The 12967-nt window shown below is 48.2% G+C and overlaps 1 protein-coding gene across 2 annotated transcripts in view; it reads left to right on the top strand.

The window, feature by feature from the left end:
* LOC146548458 (glutamate receptor ionotropic, kainate 5-like) overlaps positions 1-12967 on the top strand; it is a 216750-nt gene that overhangs the window by 190358 nt on the left and 13425 nt on the right. For both annotated transcript variants that reach the window (XM_085261542.1, XM_085261541.1), the window contains exons 15-16: positions 9605-9714; positions 10784-10957. In XM_085261542.1, coding sequence (XP_085117668.1) covers positions 9605-9714; positions 10784-10957 — 284 coding nt within the window. The remainder of the gene's footprint in view (positions 1-9604; positions 9715-10783; positions 10958-12967) is intronic.

Genomic DNA, 12967 nt, shown 5'->3' with positions numbered 1-12967 from the left:
TAAACTAAATGCATTTAGGACGTTTTTACTCCCTTTATGTCTCTTCCACGATGTTATTTCTCTCTCCAACAACATAGGTTACAATTAGATTAGCATGACCAATTATGCAAATTAGGCGATGACGTCATTTAGCGACTTCTAGCGACATTTAGGACAGCCAATAGCGATTTTCCTTACTGAGGAGTTGGCAACACTGCCTCAAAGCAAAGACGAGGAAATGTGCCGACGCTGGCTTCACTGTGACTTTGTAGGTTAAAGTGTTTCATAGATATGAGAAGAGCTGAGTTTGGGTTTTTGAGTCGTTAATGTTGCTGATCAATTGTATTTATTTGTTTCATTTTAATTTCAGAATCAAGTCGGTCAAAAGAAAATGTTTACAGTTTCAATAAGGATTCATTTTTTTAACGAATCCTTGCTCGGGCGCCTCAGAGCGCGCTCAGCCTCGCTGACCTGGCAGCTCGTCCCGGGTTGATAGACATCCGCGCTACCTATAAAAGTAGGACGTTTTGTCAAAACACTAGTCCGACGGGTCAATCAGCAACCTGCTGACCAATGAGATGAAACCTTTCCCCGTGCTTCCCTGGAACAGCGGTCTAAGTCGCACCTTCAGTCGCTAACCTCACTTGAACTGCAGCTCTCTCTGCGTAGCAGGCACTGGACCCTGTGCTCTCCGCCTCCGTGCAGCATATGAAATAATAAAACACCCACAGCACCTGTAAGGCTCATAAAAAATGCATCGCAGCACAGCACAGTGGAGCTGTCAGCACCGCAGGCTTCAAATAAGCAGACAACAGGTTTAATAAGACGTTCCAGCAGAGCTAGCTGAGTTAGCTGCACAGACCCAGACTGAGGAAGCCGCTCAGCGTCGTACCGCAGAGCAGAGAAACCCCACCTCTGTGCGGAGAACAGAGGAAGACTCAGTCTTCCTGTTAAAGTTTAACTTCTTTCTCTCCGCTGTCGCCATGTGCTTCTCCTGATGGAGTCTCGACCTCGCTGTGAGTCGCAGAGAAACTCGATGTGTTTGTGGAGGATTCTCGTGGGATCTTTGATATTAAAATATCAGGTTCAGTATGAACAGTCGGGTTTGCTCAGAGCGCATGAAGCCTTCTTTTTACCAGCAGCTACATGGCCGGAGCTACTGGAGGTCCTAATAACTGAAACTGAAGAGGCACAGGTGCAAATGTTTAACACCAGCACAAGCGTGTCTCATTCTGGGCACGGCTGTGATGGCTGTCTGAGACAGAACAAACCCATGTGCGATGCAGCGTCTGTCCGGATGCAGGTGTTAGTGTCATGTTCCCGGCGTCTGCGGCTCACACAGCATGGAGAGAGGCCCATTGTTGAAACTGTGCTCATTGCTTGGCACGCTGTGAGATCACCTGCCTCACCGCCGAGCTTGAACCGAGAGCTTGGATTGGTTACGCCTCCTGTACCTGCAGCAGGTGGAAACGCAGCGAGCTGGTGCACACGTGCTAGAACATCATCACATCGGCGACGCCAGGATGTAAATGAGGTCATAGCTCCAGTTTAACGTGTGCAGGCCCTGAAGGTTCAGATGAAATGACAGCTGACCCTTCAGGGACGCGTGCGTGCTCAGATCCATCAGGTGAATATTAATGGAGGCGCCGTCAAAGCGCCGCGGGCGGTTTGCTTTCGTCCAAAGAAGCGCTTTTTAGACGATGTTAAAGGTCCGTTTATTTCCAGGCGCCGTCTGTGGACTCGCACAAACTTTTACAAATTGAACAGCCGAGCGTTTGCACCTGTTGACACTTCCTGTCTCGCCCCGGCTCCGTCCGCCTGATGATTGGATGGATTCAGACATGGCAGTGAGGCTCTGCTGCTGGCGGCGGCGATGGCTCGGGCCACTCAGTCAAACTGTGAGTTTGGGACCGAGCGACCGCAAATATTCCTGCGACCCGAGAGATCGCGCAGGAAGAGGAAGAGCTGGGGGAGCAGATAAAAGCCGAGCCGGGGACACAGATGGAGGGCATGTTTCTTCTCCTCCTGTGATTCAGTTTGGGGGAGAAGGTGACGCCTGCTGCTGCTTGAAAAATATGAGTTTTCCAGCCTCTGAGGGAGGATCGGTGGCTCTGCGTCCCTGACTGGAATCTAAAGCAGCACCTTCACTTCCTGTGAGTCTGACAGAAACCTGCTCAGGTTGTAGATTTTTGGGTGAACCTCAGTCTCAGGGGTTAGGACGCTTTCAGGGACGATTACACTGTTGTTATTAATTATTATTGAGTTCTCTGAGGATTGTGTAGGAGGAGGCGGAGCGAGGGGCACGTTTCCTGTTTTAGAGTCGTTGTTAGTTCGATGTATTTCAGTCCTGTGTGAAATATGAAGGCAGGAGGACTAAGAAAGTCTAAAAGCGCAGGTTAACCCTCTGAAGCCCACGCGTCCAAATCACATGACCAATGCAGCAGCGAGACGCAGCCAAGTGTTGATTGGTCACGGCGTCCACGCTCAGTACACAGAAGTGTTTCGGACACGTGATGATGTGCTGCTGTTGAACTATGGACACCATGTTTGTCTCAGCTCTGCAACGAAGCGTCCGAGCGTGTTCAGGTGTGTTTCAGTCAGCCATGCGTTTAGCGGCCTGTTTTCCTGTGCATGACATCAGCTTTGTGGCATGCACCAGTGCACATGAAGCACGCTGATCCGCAAAGCATGCGTGGCTCGGAGGCGCAGCGGCAGCAGTCAGGCCTGCGTGAGCAGCTCCAGTGTGAGAACTGTCAAACATTTATTCGTCATTATCATGAAATCGTCCTCGTCTCTCCTGATGGAGCTCCTGCCCTCAGACACTGTACTGCGGCTCATTAGCATTCTGTCCTCCATGTTTGACCCGGTCCGCTGTGAGAGCTTCGGTGTATCGACTCTACGATCAGTCAGCTGTTTAATGTGTGCACGGAGAGGCCGAGCTCGCGCTTCTTAAGTGTTTATTTAAGGATTAAGTTGAGCGAGAGCACATTTGTGCTCACGGCCTGCAGGCGTGATTTACGCTGTCACAGCGCCGGGCTGACGGGCAGATCCATCGCCTCGATCCGGAGGGGAGCTCCGCCCTCCCGCTCCAGTGTGGAGTGGAGAATGTGAACCGAGACGCCGTGAATGTATCCCGCTAACACCAGGCGTCTGTTATCGAGTGCAGCGGTGCTGATAGATCAGCTATCAGCACCGCTGCACACACGGGCTGGTTTATTGAGCTGAGGGGGCGTTCCCTGAAACGCCGCCTTGTCATGAATCAGAATCAGAATCAGAATACTTTATTGATCCCTGGGGGAAATTATTTAAATTATTTATGTTGGTGCTGTTTGATTGAACTTGAGCAGGGCGAACATATTTTAGTCGTCACAGAGCAGAGAAGGCGATCCCGGGCCTGCTGCTGAGATTTGAATCTTGCAGCTGCGTCTTCCTCTCTTTGTTTCCTATTCGAGTTCATTGATGTTAGCTTTGATTGGGGGCTTTGATGTTTGTTGTGCTTCACATTTTTATGCTGGATTTTGTATCCTTGTTTGCTTTGTTTGGGCTCATTTGTTCCCTTCACTGTTCCCTTGTGGTGGCGTTTGAGTTTACACCGATTTCTTCAACAGCGTAACAGGCGATGTTTAGCCGACTGTCTACAACATCAGTGCACGATGTGAGTACGTCTGTGTGCGCACATGTCGGTGTGCAAACTCACACAAGCCAACAGGAATTAAATCTCAGAAGTCCCGAAGCAACTGAATACACAATCCAATCGTGTCTGCAGGCGTCAACAGCTTTATGTGCTTTGTAAACACACACACTCATAGCTGCGTGTGTGTAAATAGCTCGCGAGCACACTTGAAGATGGTAATCTGTTTAATTGCTCAAGCTGTTGACTTGTGCACACACATTAGAGAAGAAGAGCCATCGTGGTACCCCTGCTCTCCCCCCCCAGCGCTGAACACTACAAATTTATGTCTGCTGCTGCTCCCAATTCATTAGTGCTCGATATATCATCACTGCCCTGCTCTCTGAATCTGAGGCACAGCGTTTCACTGCGATCGTGTGACGCCATCGCTGAGCAGACGCCGGCTGATTGCGAGGAGAGGAAGCGGCGTCGTTAATATTAGAGCTGCTAGCGGCACACGGCTCTAAATACAGACGCCTGTAAAACAAGACAAGTGTAAATACAACACGATAACAAGCTTCAAGTTAAACTTGTATCTCCTCAGTCTGGATGGTCTCATGTCCTCCTCGTGCTGACACATCTGCCTCCATGGGTCTCAGCCAGGTTTAGCACAGGCTAAAGTTCCTAAAAGTTCCTATCGCACACATTTATTCAGGGTCAGAGGTTAGATTTCTTTTATTTGTGCATGTGGTGAATTGCACCATGGCTTCGTGTGTTCCTGCATAAGCTTGACTCACTTTTGAAGCATCTCGATTTTCAGAGCCAACAGCGGGCAGATTTGCTAATGCTAGCTAGCGCTGTGACTGTGTAGTAGTGATGTGTCGGTCGCGAACGAAACGGCTCTTAGAGTCGGATCTTTGACGTGAACGACGTGAGCCTTGTGCTTTATGCTGGGCAGAGGGGGAGGGGCGGTAGTTACACTCAGTAGCACAGGAACAGAGCGGGAGGGAGAGAGAGAGAGCCAGGGACAACAACGTCACATTAGAAAGGTATAGTAATCATCCACAACTTGGTTGCAGATGATAAAGGATTCAGAAAGTTTATTCATGCAGGTCCATATGACAGAGAATATGCATCTTCTGTTTGTTTTCATAGTTTAATTTATATTTAATTGTGTTGTGGTTTGCAGTGTTTTGTGTTGTTTCACTTTAAATTTGTTTAAAAGGGAAAAGCTGAAAATTTAAATAGTTAAAAGTTGAAATGTAAATAGTTGATTTTTGTATCATATGATTTATTACATTTTATGTGGAGTGAATAAATAAAAGTATATTTACGGTACCCTAGAGACAAAGCACGTACAAACTCCAAAACACAACAGAAGTGCTCCAGGATGCTAGGGGGCAGTGTTGAGCTTTTGTTACCTCGTGGCTGCATAAATACAGGCCATTTACCATTTGTGTATAAATACACAAACAATACACACATGCTTTCAATTGTGTAATTTAAGTGATCTAGGTAGTGTCGGGAAATCAGTTTCACCCCGGTTCTTTTTATTCCTCAGGCTTCCAGAGATGCACCGGACTCAGTAGTCATTTCACAAAACCTTTATTCATCTCATTTAAGCATGCATCTTCTAGAAGGGAAGACTTGCCAGGCCGGTGCCCCTCTGCAAAATCTTCACTCCTTTGTCTGTGAAACACAGTTTTGTAGGAGCGACTGTATCATACAACCCCCACGGTGTGCTGCAAACTCTGTGTCTGTGCCTATGTGCACGAGCACGTGAATGCCTGTGTGTGCGCGTACCCGTGTGTCTATGTGAGTGCACGTGAGTGAATGGGCGTGTGTGCGTAACAGTTAAAGCACTATGTGCGTAGGGCTGCTCGATTATGGCAAAAATGATAATCACGATTATTTTCACTGAAATTGAGATCGCGATTATTTGACGATATTTATTTAACCCTTTAAGACCTACCATAGAACCAAGTCCGCCAGAGCTTATATTATTTTTTTTACATGTTGTAGTGCCGTTTGTGGGAGCATTTCAAGTTGCTATACAACTGTTATAGCCCATATTTTAATAATATGTATGCATTAAGTCCATAGTAACTACATTAATTGCAAAAAAGTGCAATAAACTACAAAAAAATTGAAAATCGTTTTTGTTTTTTGTTTTTTACATGTATTTCTACTTGGAGAAATTTAAGAGGTTTATCCCTCAAAACTTTAAATACAAAAAAAAGTTGCAAAAAATTGTTTACAACAACAGGAAATTTATTTTGAGTGTCTTCATAGTTTTATTTTGGAGATACACCAATTTTTATATACTGCAGGAAAAACGAAAAAACAATCCTATGATGCAAATTTGCAAAGAAAACAGCATCAAAATAAACTATTTCCAGCTGTGCAATTCGAGTTCTAAGCATCCCAGCAACTATTCAGAAAAGTCAAACATGACCAGTACAGGCTTTTAAGGCCTACAAGTAAAAAACTACAATTTCCGCGAAAATGACGTCACTTCCGGTTTCGGCCAGGAAATGGCGGACATGCGACGACGTCTGTTTCACTGTGGGAAGTGTTAGGAACAGCTGATCGGATCGGCAAAGCGTGTTTCTGAAATATTATGTTTTTGTTCCTGCAAGCGCTTTTTATGCAGTTTTTTCAAAGCTTTATGTGGAAGGAAACTGTGACCGAGGACAAGCTGATGGCATCAGATGTAAGTACAACTCCTCCTGATTCATATGCAAAACAAATTATTGCGCTAGCTTACACGGTTCAGGTTCTACAGGGATTTAAAAATAGTTACACAACACGGAGCGTGCTGCTCTGACGGCTTTAAAGGGTTAACAATGACTTTAAAAAATAATATAAAATAGTGTGCAACACCACTGAAGTTTTTTTACCTCTCTTTTCAACCAGCGGCAGTCACTCTCCTCTCCAAATAACTTCTGCTTAGCTTTCCGAGCTTCTCTCGGGTCCTCTTAATCAGCGGTCTCCAACCTTTTTTGCGCCACGGACGGTTTATGCCCGGCAATATTTTCACGGACCGGCCTTTAAGGTGTCGCGGATAAATGAGGGAGGGGCTAATAATCGGCTCAGTCATTTTTAATGATCGTTGAAAGCCCAGATTGTAATCGTGATTAAAATTCGATTAATTGAGCAGCCCTATATGTGCGTATATCTCTATGTACGCGCCTTCCTGAGGGTCATAAAAGTCCATCTCCCTTCCAAACCGAAGTTATTCAGTTACAAACTTTGAGACTCCCACCCAGGCATGCCCTGAGGAATTTCCACTCAACATTAACCTCTCTTTGTCTCACTTTCACAGTTCAAACTGGGGGAGGGTCTCCTAGAAATCTACTCCTAAGTTTATGACACACTCAGGCCTTTATTACATCCAGGGCAGTGTCAGAGTCTCTACAATAATTCTACATCCTGTCTAACACATTTCTAAACTCTAAATTAGGCTACGCATATCTTCAGTAGCTGTTTTGAAGTTCAGTTAACGCTAGAAACGTGTTTTGTCTCTAGGGGCCACCGTGTATATTTTTATATAAACATATATAAATAAAACCACTTTTTCTTTTACATTAGTAATTCCTTTTGTGCATAATTTTATATTATTGTTAATAATAAATAAATTAAAGCAACAAAACAACCTGAAGAGCCGAAACCCCATCACTACTGTGTAGGTCAGGGGTCGGCAACCCTGGGCACGCGCTCACTTTGCGCCAGAAACAGGAAACCAGCGGATGTCATGGTAAACAACAGCAGCACGTTTAAGCTTGATCAGCTGTTGTTAGAATGTATTTAATATTAATTTCTAGTATCAGCTGATGTTTGCTGGAGCCACAGCTGTAAAGCTGCTGGTCATGATGTCGCTTTGGATATGTGGTGAGAGGGAAACATGAAGATGAAACCAGGAGATGTCCTTACTGGATCATCAGAGCTGTGATGGAGAAACAGGTTTACCTTTTAGGTGACATGAATGAGTTGAAGTTATGAACTGTTTCTGAGAGACAAATAACACCAGGATCCTTTTCTAAGCAGCTGACAGCTGGTAACTGTGCAGGGGCGGGTCTAGCAAAGTGTTGCCAGGGGGCAGGTAGGGCATTAACAGGGGGAGGGGGGCACAAAGAAATACTTTTCTTTCTTATTCTCATTTAAAATATCTAGCTTTTATTAAATAATTTTCTAAATCTTACAACCAAAGTTTTTATCTGACGTAAAATGTATAGAAATCATACATATACCAACAAGACTGTACATCACTGTCACAGTAGCGTCTGTTTACATTGTTGTGAGGAGACCATAAACAGCATTTGTATTTTCTGTTGTACACTTCATTTGCTGTTATGGATAAAAAGTCTTTTTTTGTTTCAAAATAGCTGATTACTATTCGCTGACAGCTGCCAACATCTGTGAACACATATAAGTGTGTAACTGTTATATTATTTATTGCTAATGCAAACATACGGCACATTGACTTCTGAGGAAATTTTAGACAGCACTCATCATCAAAAAGGTTGCCGACCCCTGGTGTAGGTGGATGGTAGACATCGTAACGGCCAGGTAACACGTGAGACTGTAAGTCGCCGTCACGAGGGCACACCTGCATGTTTGCACGTGTACACGTTCCAACCTTATTTCCACCATGGGTCTTCTTGTCGATGAAAGTGCTCCCTCATTATAACGGCTTCGCTGGTTCGCAGATTTTTTTTTGTGCAATTTTTCTTTTTTCTTTTTTTACAGCACATTGTGTTCTGCGTCCTGATTGGCTGTAGACCATTGTCAATCAATCTCATGCCGTGTCTCCTGTACAGTGCAGAGTGCGTTCAGCTTGTCAAATTTACATCAATCTTAGACCCTAGCAGTGCTGCACTGTATGTGTGTAAGTTTCCTCCCAAAGAAACGCAACAATGTTTGGTTTCATCCTATAATTCTGGACTTATTTTTCTACAAAGGTTTGAACTTTGAGAGTTTAAACGAGAGAAAAGTGAAAACGTTCATGCGTGTCTGAGTGTGTAAAGCATGCCGTGACGGGTTTTACAGCCTTAAAACATCCATAATGACTGTAAAAAATAAAGTTCATGGGTTTCACCTGTCGCGGGTTATTTTTAGAAAAGTCGTGGGTTTGAATCCGCCCGGGTACTCGGGCTTGCTCCCACAGTGGGGTTAGCCTAATTAGCTGCCTGCCTGTGTTAGACCTGTCCAGGTGTTCTCTGCCCCTCGCCCCCTTGTGTGTTGGGTTAGGCTCCACCCCCCTCGACCTTGTGCTGAATAAGCAAGACGGGATTCTTCTTACTGTCCAACCAACCAGAGCTACGCTGTATTGCAAACACAGCTCCCGTAGGAACATTTTCTTTCAGTCGCCAGTGAAGTCGGGAATGCTGGATGCAGCCGCTGTCACCTGCTCTTGTGCCCGGGATGTTTGATTGGGTCTGAGCCACATCACACGATCGTTTCAGCTCTGCCAGCCTCATGAGCTGTTTCTGAAATGAGCCAGAATGGACAGAAATCAGAGCCTGAATAGATTGCCAGCTCCAGTCATCTGCTTTAATTGAGTCCAATCTGGGAGTTCCTGCTCCCCTCACTGCCAAATCCTTTTTCCAGCAGATGGGGGGTGATGGAGGCATCGCAGACAGCAGGCCACGTGATGAAGCGGGTCAATGGGAGGCGTCCCATCAGGGAGCGCTGGCTGACGCTCGTTAGCGCTTGAAAAGCTCGTCAGTGTAATTTTGTGTTCTGTTGTTTTTGTTGTGTTGTTGGAATTGCAGGTTCAAAGTGAACGAGCGCTTTTTGTTCCAGGAGCGTCATTTTCCAAAATGCACAGCTGTCAGTGTGAAGGTGTTTCAGAGTGTGCTGTGATTGGCAGACGGTCATTATCACAAATCGCCGTCCACGGCAGGAAGCTGTATCCTACCCTTTACAGACTGTAGATGAAGCACGAGAGCAGGCGGAGACCCGACGTTCCCGGTCAGGAATGCCGTGGTCATGTGATCTGTGTGTGTGTTTCAGGGTCGTAAGCCGGGCTACTTCTCCTTCCTGGACCCGTTCTCTCCGGCTGTCTGGCTCTTCATGCTTTTGGCTTACCTCGCCGTCAGCTGCGTCCTCTTCCTCGCAGCCAGGTAAGACACCTGTCTGTGCGTCAGCGTCCTAATTTTACCTGCAGCATGTGTCTGCGTTTCAGGAACAGTTTTCTAAGGTGGGCCATAAATCGCTGACGCGCTCTGCACGCCATCCAGGACTTTGTATCGAAACTTTATTTACAGTCACAGCTTCAGACGCTCAGCTCTGCTTGAGCTGACAGAGACAAACCAAGCATTCAGCCACAGCACACAAAAAGTCATTTTATCATAAAGTCGTGATTTGATGATGTCATCAGCTGCTTAGTGATGACATCATAACGAGCTGCACTTCAGAGTAAAAGCATGAAGAGAACAGCTTTAATCTGTGTTTAACTGTAATATGTGAGCAGAGAGTAGGAGGGGCACGCCTCTTCATCTGCTCCGTAACACACATGTTCAATCAGCCAATCACGTGGCAGCGCTCAGGGCGTTCATGCAGGTAGACACGGTGACGATGACCTCAGATCATCTCTGGTTTCTGATCTCAGTCCAGCAGAGCAGCTCTGGAGAAATGTGTGATGATGTCATGATGATGTCATGTCAACATGGACCAAAATCAAGGAAAAAGGGGGTCTAATGAGGACAGGCCAGGTGTACCTAATGAAGTGTCCGCTGTCATTATTTCTGCCTGGGCTGATTTACAGTCTTCGCCTCACCTTGTGCAGGTGAGAGGTGAGTCAAAGCCGCGTCACGCAGCAGGAAGCGTGGCAGTGACCAACCCGGCGTAACCGGAGGGTGTCCCGTTTCTGTTGAAGATCGACATAGAGTAAAAATATGATGTAACATTAATGGAAGGCTAATGCTAAAATGACTCCACGCAACAGTCGTGCGCTCCAGCTGAGCGTCTAAACACAGTCACCACGTCGTTTCCTTTCAGGTGTCGAGCGTGACGTTCGTCTCTCTCGCCTTTTTTCTTTTGTTTTCTCACCGCATCGCTTTGACAGAGCAGAGCCGCCCCGCTGCGTAGGTTTAAGAGCTCCATAAGTGCAGGCAGCTGACCGTGAAATGTTAGCCGCGTGTCTGAGGCTAAAGCTACTCTGGGTTTTAATGTTTCGTCCTCTCTCCCCAGGCTCAGTCCCTACGAATGGTACAACCCTCATCCGTGTTTGCGGGAGCGGCGGGACATCCTGGAGAACCAGTACACGCTGGGGAACAGCCTGTGGTTCCCAGTGGGCGGCTTCATGCAGCAGGGCTCCGAGATCATGCCGCGGGCGCTGTCCACACGCTGCGTCAGCGGAGTCTGGTTGGTACCAGCTTATGTTTCAGTCACGCTTTCCAAATGTGCACGAACATCTTCAGACAGACGAACTTCATGTGAAACACGAGGTCATTTACATTACAAGGTCGTTTATAAATAATGGAGGACAGCGAGGACGACCGTTCCTGAGCGGAAGACGGCGTCACGCGGTGTCACGCTCAGAGAAATCACCACCGCAGCCCATCAGGCTGCAGCACGTTTCGCCTGCTCTGGTCACGCTGTGTTATCGGTACAGCAGTGGTCGATTCAGGAAGTGCCCCCAAACATGTTCATATGAAACTCCACCCCCTGTGTGCTGCTGCAAACCAGGGTGGGTGTGGGGAGGAGGTCGGGGTGGATGGATGCCACAGAGACACAGTGAGGTGAGCGCTGCATTCAGGGGTGGGCAACTCCAGGCCTCGAGGGCCGGTGTCCTGCAGGTTTAGATCAAATGATGAGTTCGTTACCAGAACTCTGGAGCCCCCCCGACTCGCCCTCACCCCCCCTCTCTCTCTCTGACTCGCCCTCACCCCCCGCCCCCTCTGACTCGCCCTCACCCCCCCTCTCTCTCTCTGACTCGCCCTCACCCCCCGCCCCCTCTGACTCGCCCTCACCACCCGCCCCCTCTGACTCGCCCTCACCCCCTCTCTCTCTCTCTGACTCGCCCTCACCCCGCCCCCTCTGACTCGCCCTCACCCCCTCTCTCTCTCTCTGACTCGCCCTCACCCCGCCCCCTCTGACTCGCCCTCACCCCCCCTCTCTCTCTCTGACTCGCCCTCACCCCGCCCCCTCTGACTCGCCCTCACCCCCTCTCTCTCTCTCTGACTCGCCCTCACCCCGCCCCCTCTGACTCGCCCTCACCCCCCGCCCCCTCTGACTCGCCCTCACCTCGCCCCCTCTGACTCGCCCTCACCCCCTGCCCCCCCTGACTCGCCCTCACCCCCTCTCTCTCTCTGACTCGCCCTCACACCCCGCCCCCTCTGACTCGCCCTCACCCCCTCTCTCTCTCTCTGACTCGCCCTCACACCCCGCCCCCTCTGACTCGCCCTCACACCCCGCCCCTCTGACTCGCCCTCACCCCCTGCCCCCCCTGACTCGCCCTCACCCCCTCTCTCTCTCTGACTCGCCCTCACACCCCGCCCCCTCTGACTCGCCCTCACCCCCTCTCTCTCTCTCTGACTCGCCCTCACACCCCGCCCCCTCTGACTCGCCCTCACACCCCGCCCCCTCTGACTCGCCCTCACCTCGCCCCCTCTGACTCGCCCTCACCCCGCCCCCTCTGACTCGCCCTCACCCCCCCTCTCTCTCTCTGACTCGCCCTCACCCCCCGCCCCCTCTGACTCGCCCTCACCCCCTCTCTCTCTCTCTGACTCGCCCTCACCCCCCGCCCCCTCTGACTCGCCCTCACCCCCCGCCCCCTCTGACTCGCCCTCCTTTCACTGCTGTTTAATCGTTTCAGCCTTTCTGTTTATTTAAACTTTAAATAAACCAAAAATATAGAAAATATAATTTTTCAAATGCATTGATTTTGTAAGTTGAAACTAACCTTCCTGATTGGTTTGTAAGTAAGTGCTCTAAGCTCACATTAGATAAGAGTGAGTGTTGGTGTAGGGTGGAGGTTGGGTGGAGGATTCTTCGCTGTGGTTTAGCTGCAGGTTTGGTTCTTTTATTTTCTGTGCAGAGAAACGTTTCTATATTCACGTGGTCTCGTTATCAGGATAATGAAATGATTGTTCCATCTTGTGAGATCATATGTTTTAGCTGTAAGTGTAGCAGTCATATGTACAGTGAGGTGCAGGTGGTGCTGATGGAGGTGCAGCTTGTCAGAATAAAGCAGGTGAGCCAACCTGTAACCGTCTGACTACAAAATCAAAATGTGTGTCGTTACTTTGCCAGAAACATTTTGTGTTGTGAGTTTTTTTTCTGTGTAGAACCGAGTATTTCTGCACTGCTGCATCTGTACTTTGACCAAATCAAAGTATGTCAGTACTTCCCCACCCCTGACTCTCCCTCAGT

This window comes from Mchenga conophoros, linkage group LG22, assembly GCF_057382185.1.
Source record: "Mchenga conophoros isolate Kocher_MC1m ecotype Shallow Benthic linkage group LG22, M_conophoros_male_GT1.1, whole genome shotgun sequence".
In the NCBI taxonomy this organism is placed as follows: domain Eukaryota; kingdom Metazoa; phylum Chordata; class Actinopteri; order Cichliformes; family Cichlidae; genus Mchenga; species Mchenga conophoros.
Note: the sequence above shows the minus strand (reverse complement) of the source record. Positions and strands in the feature narration are given on the sequence as shown.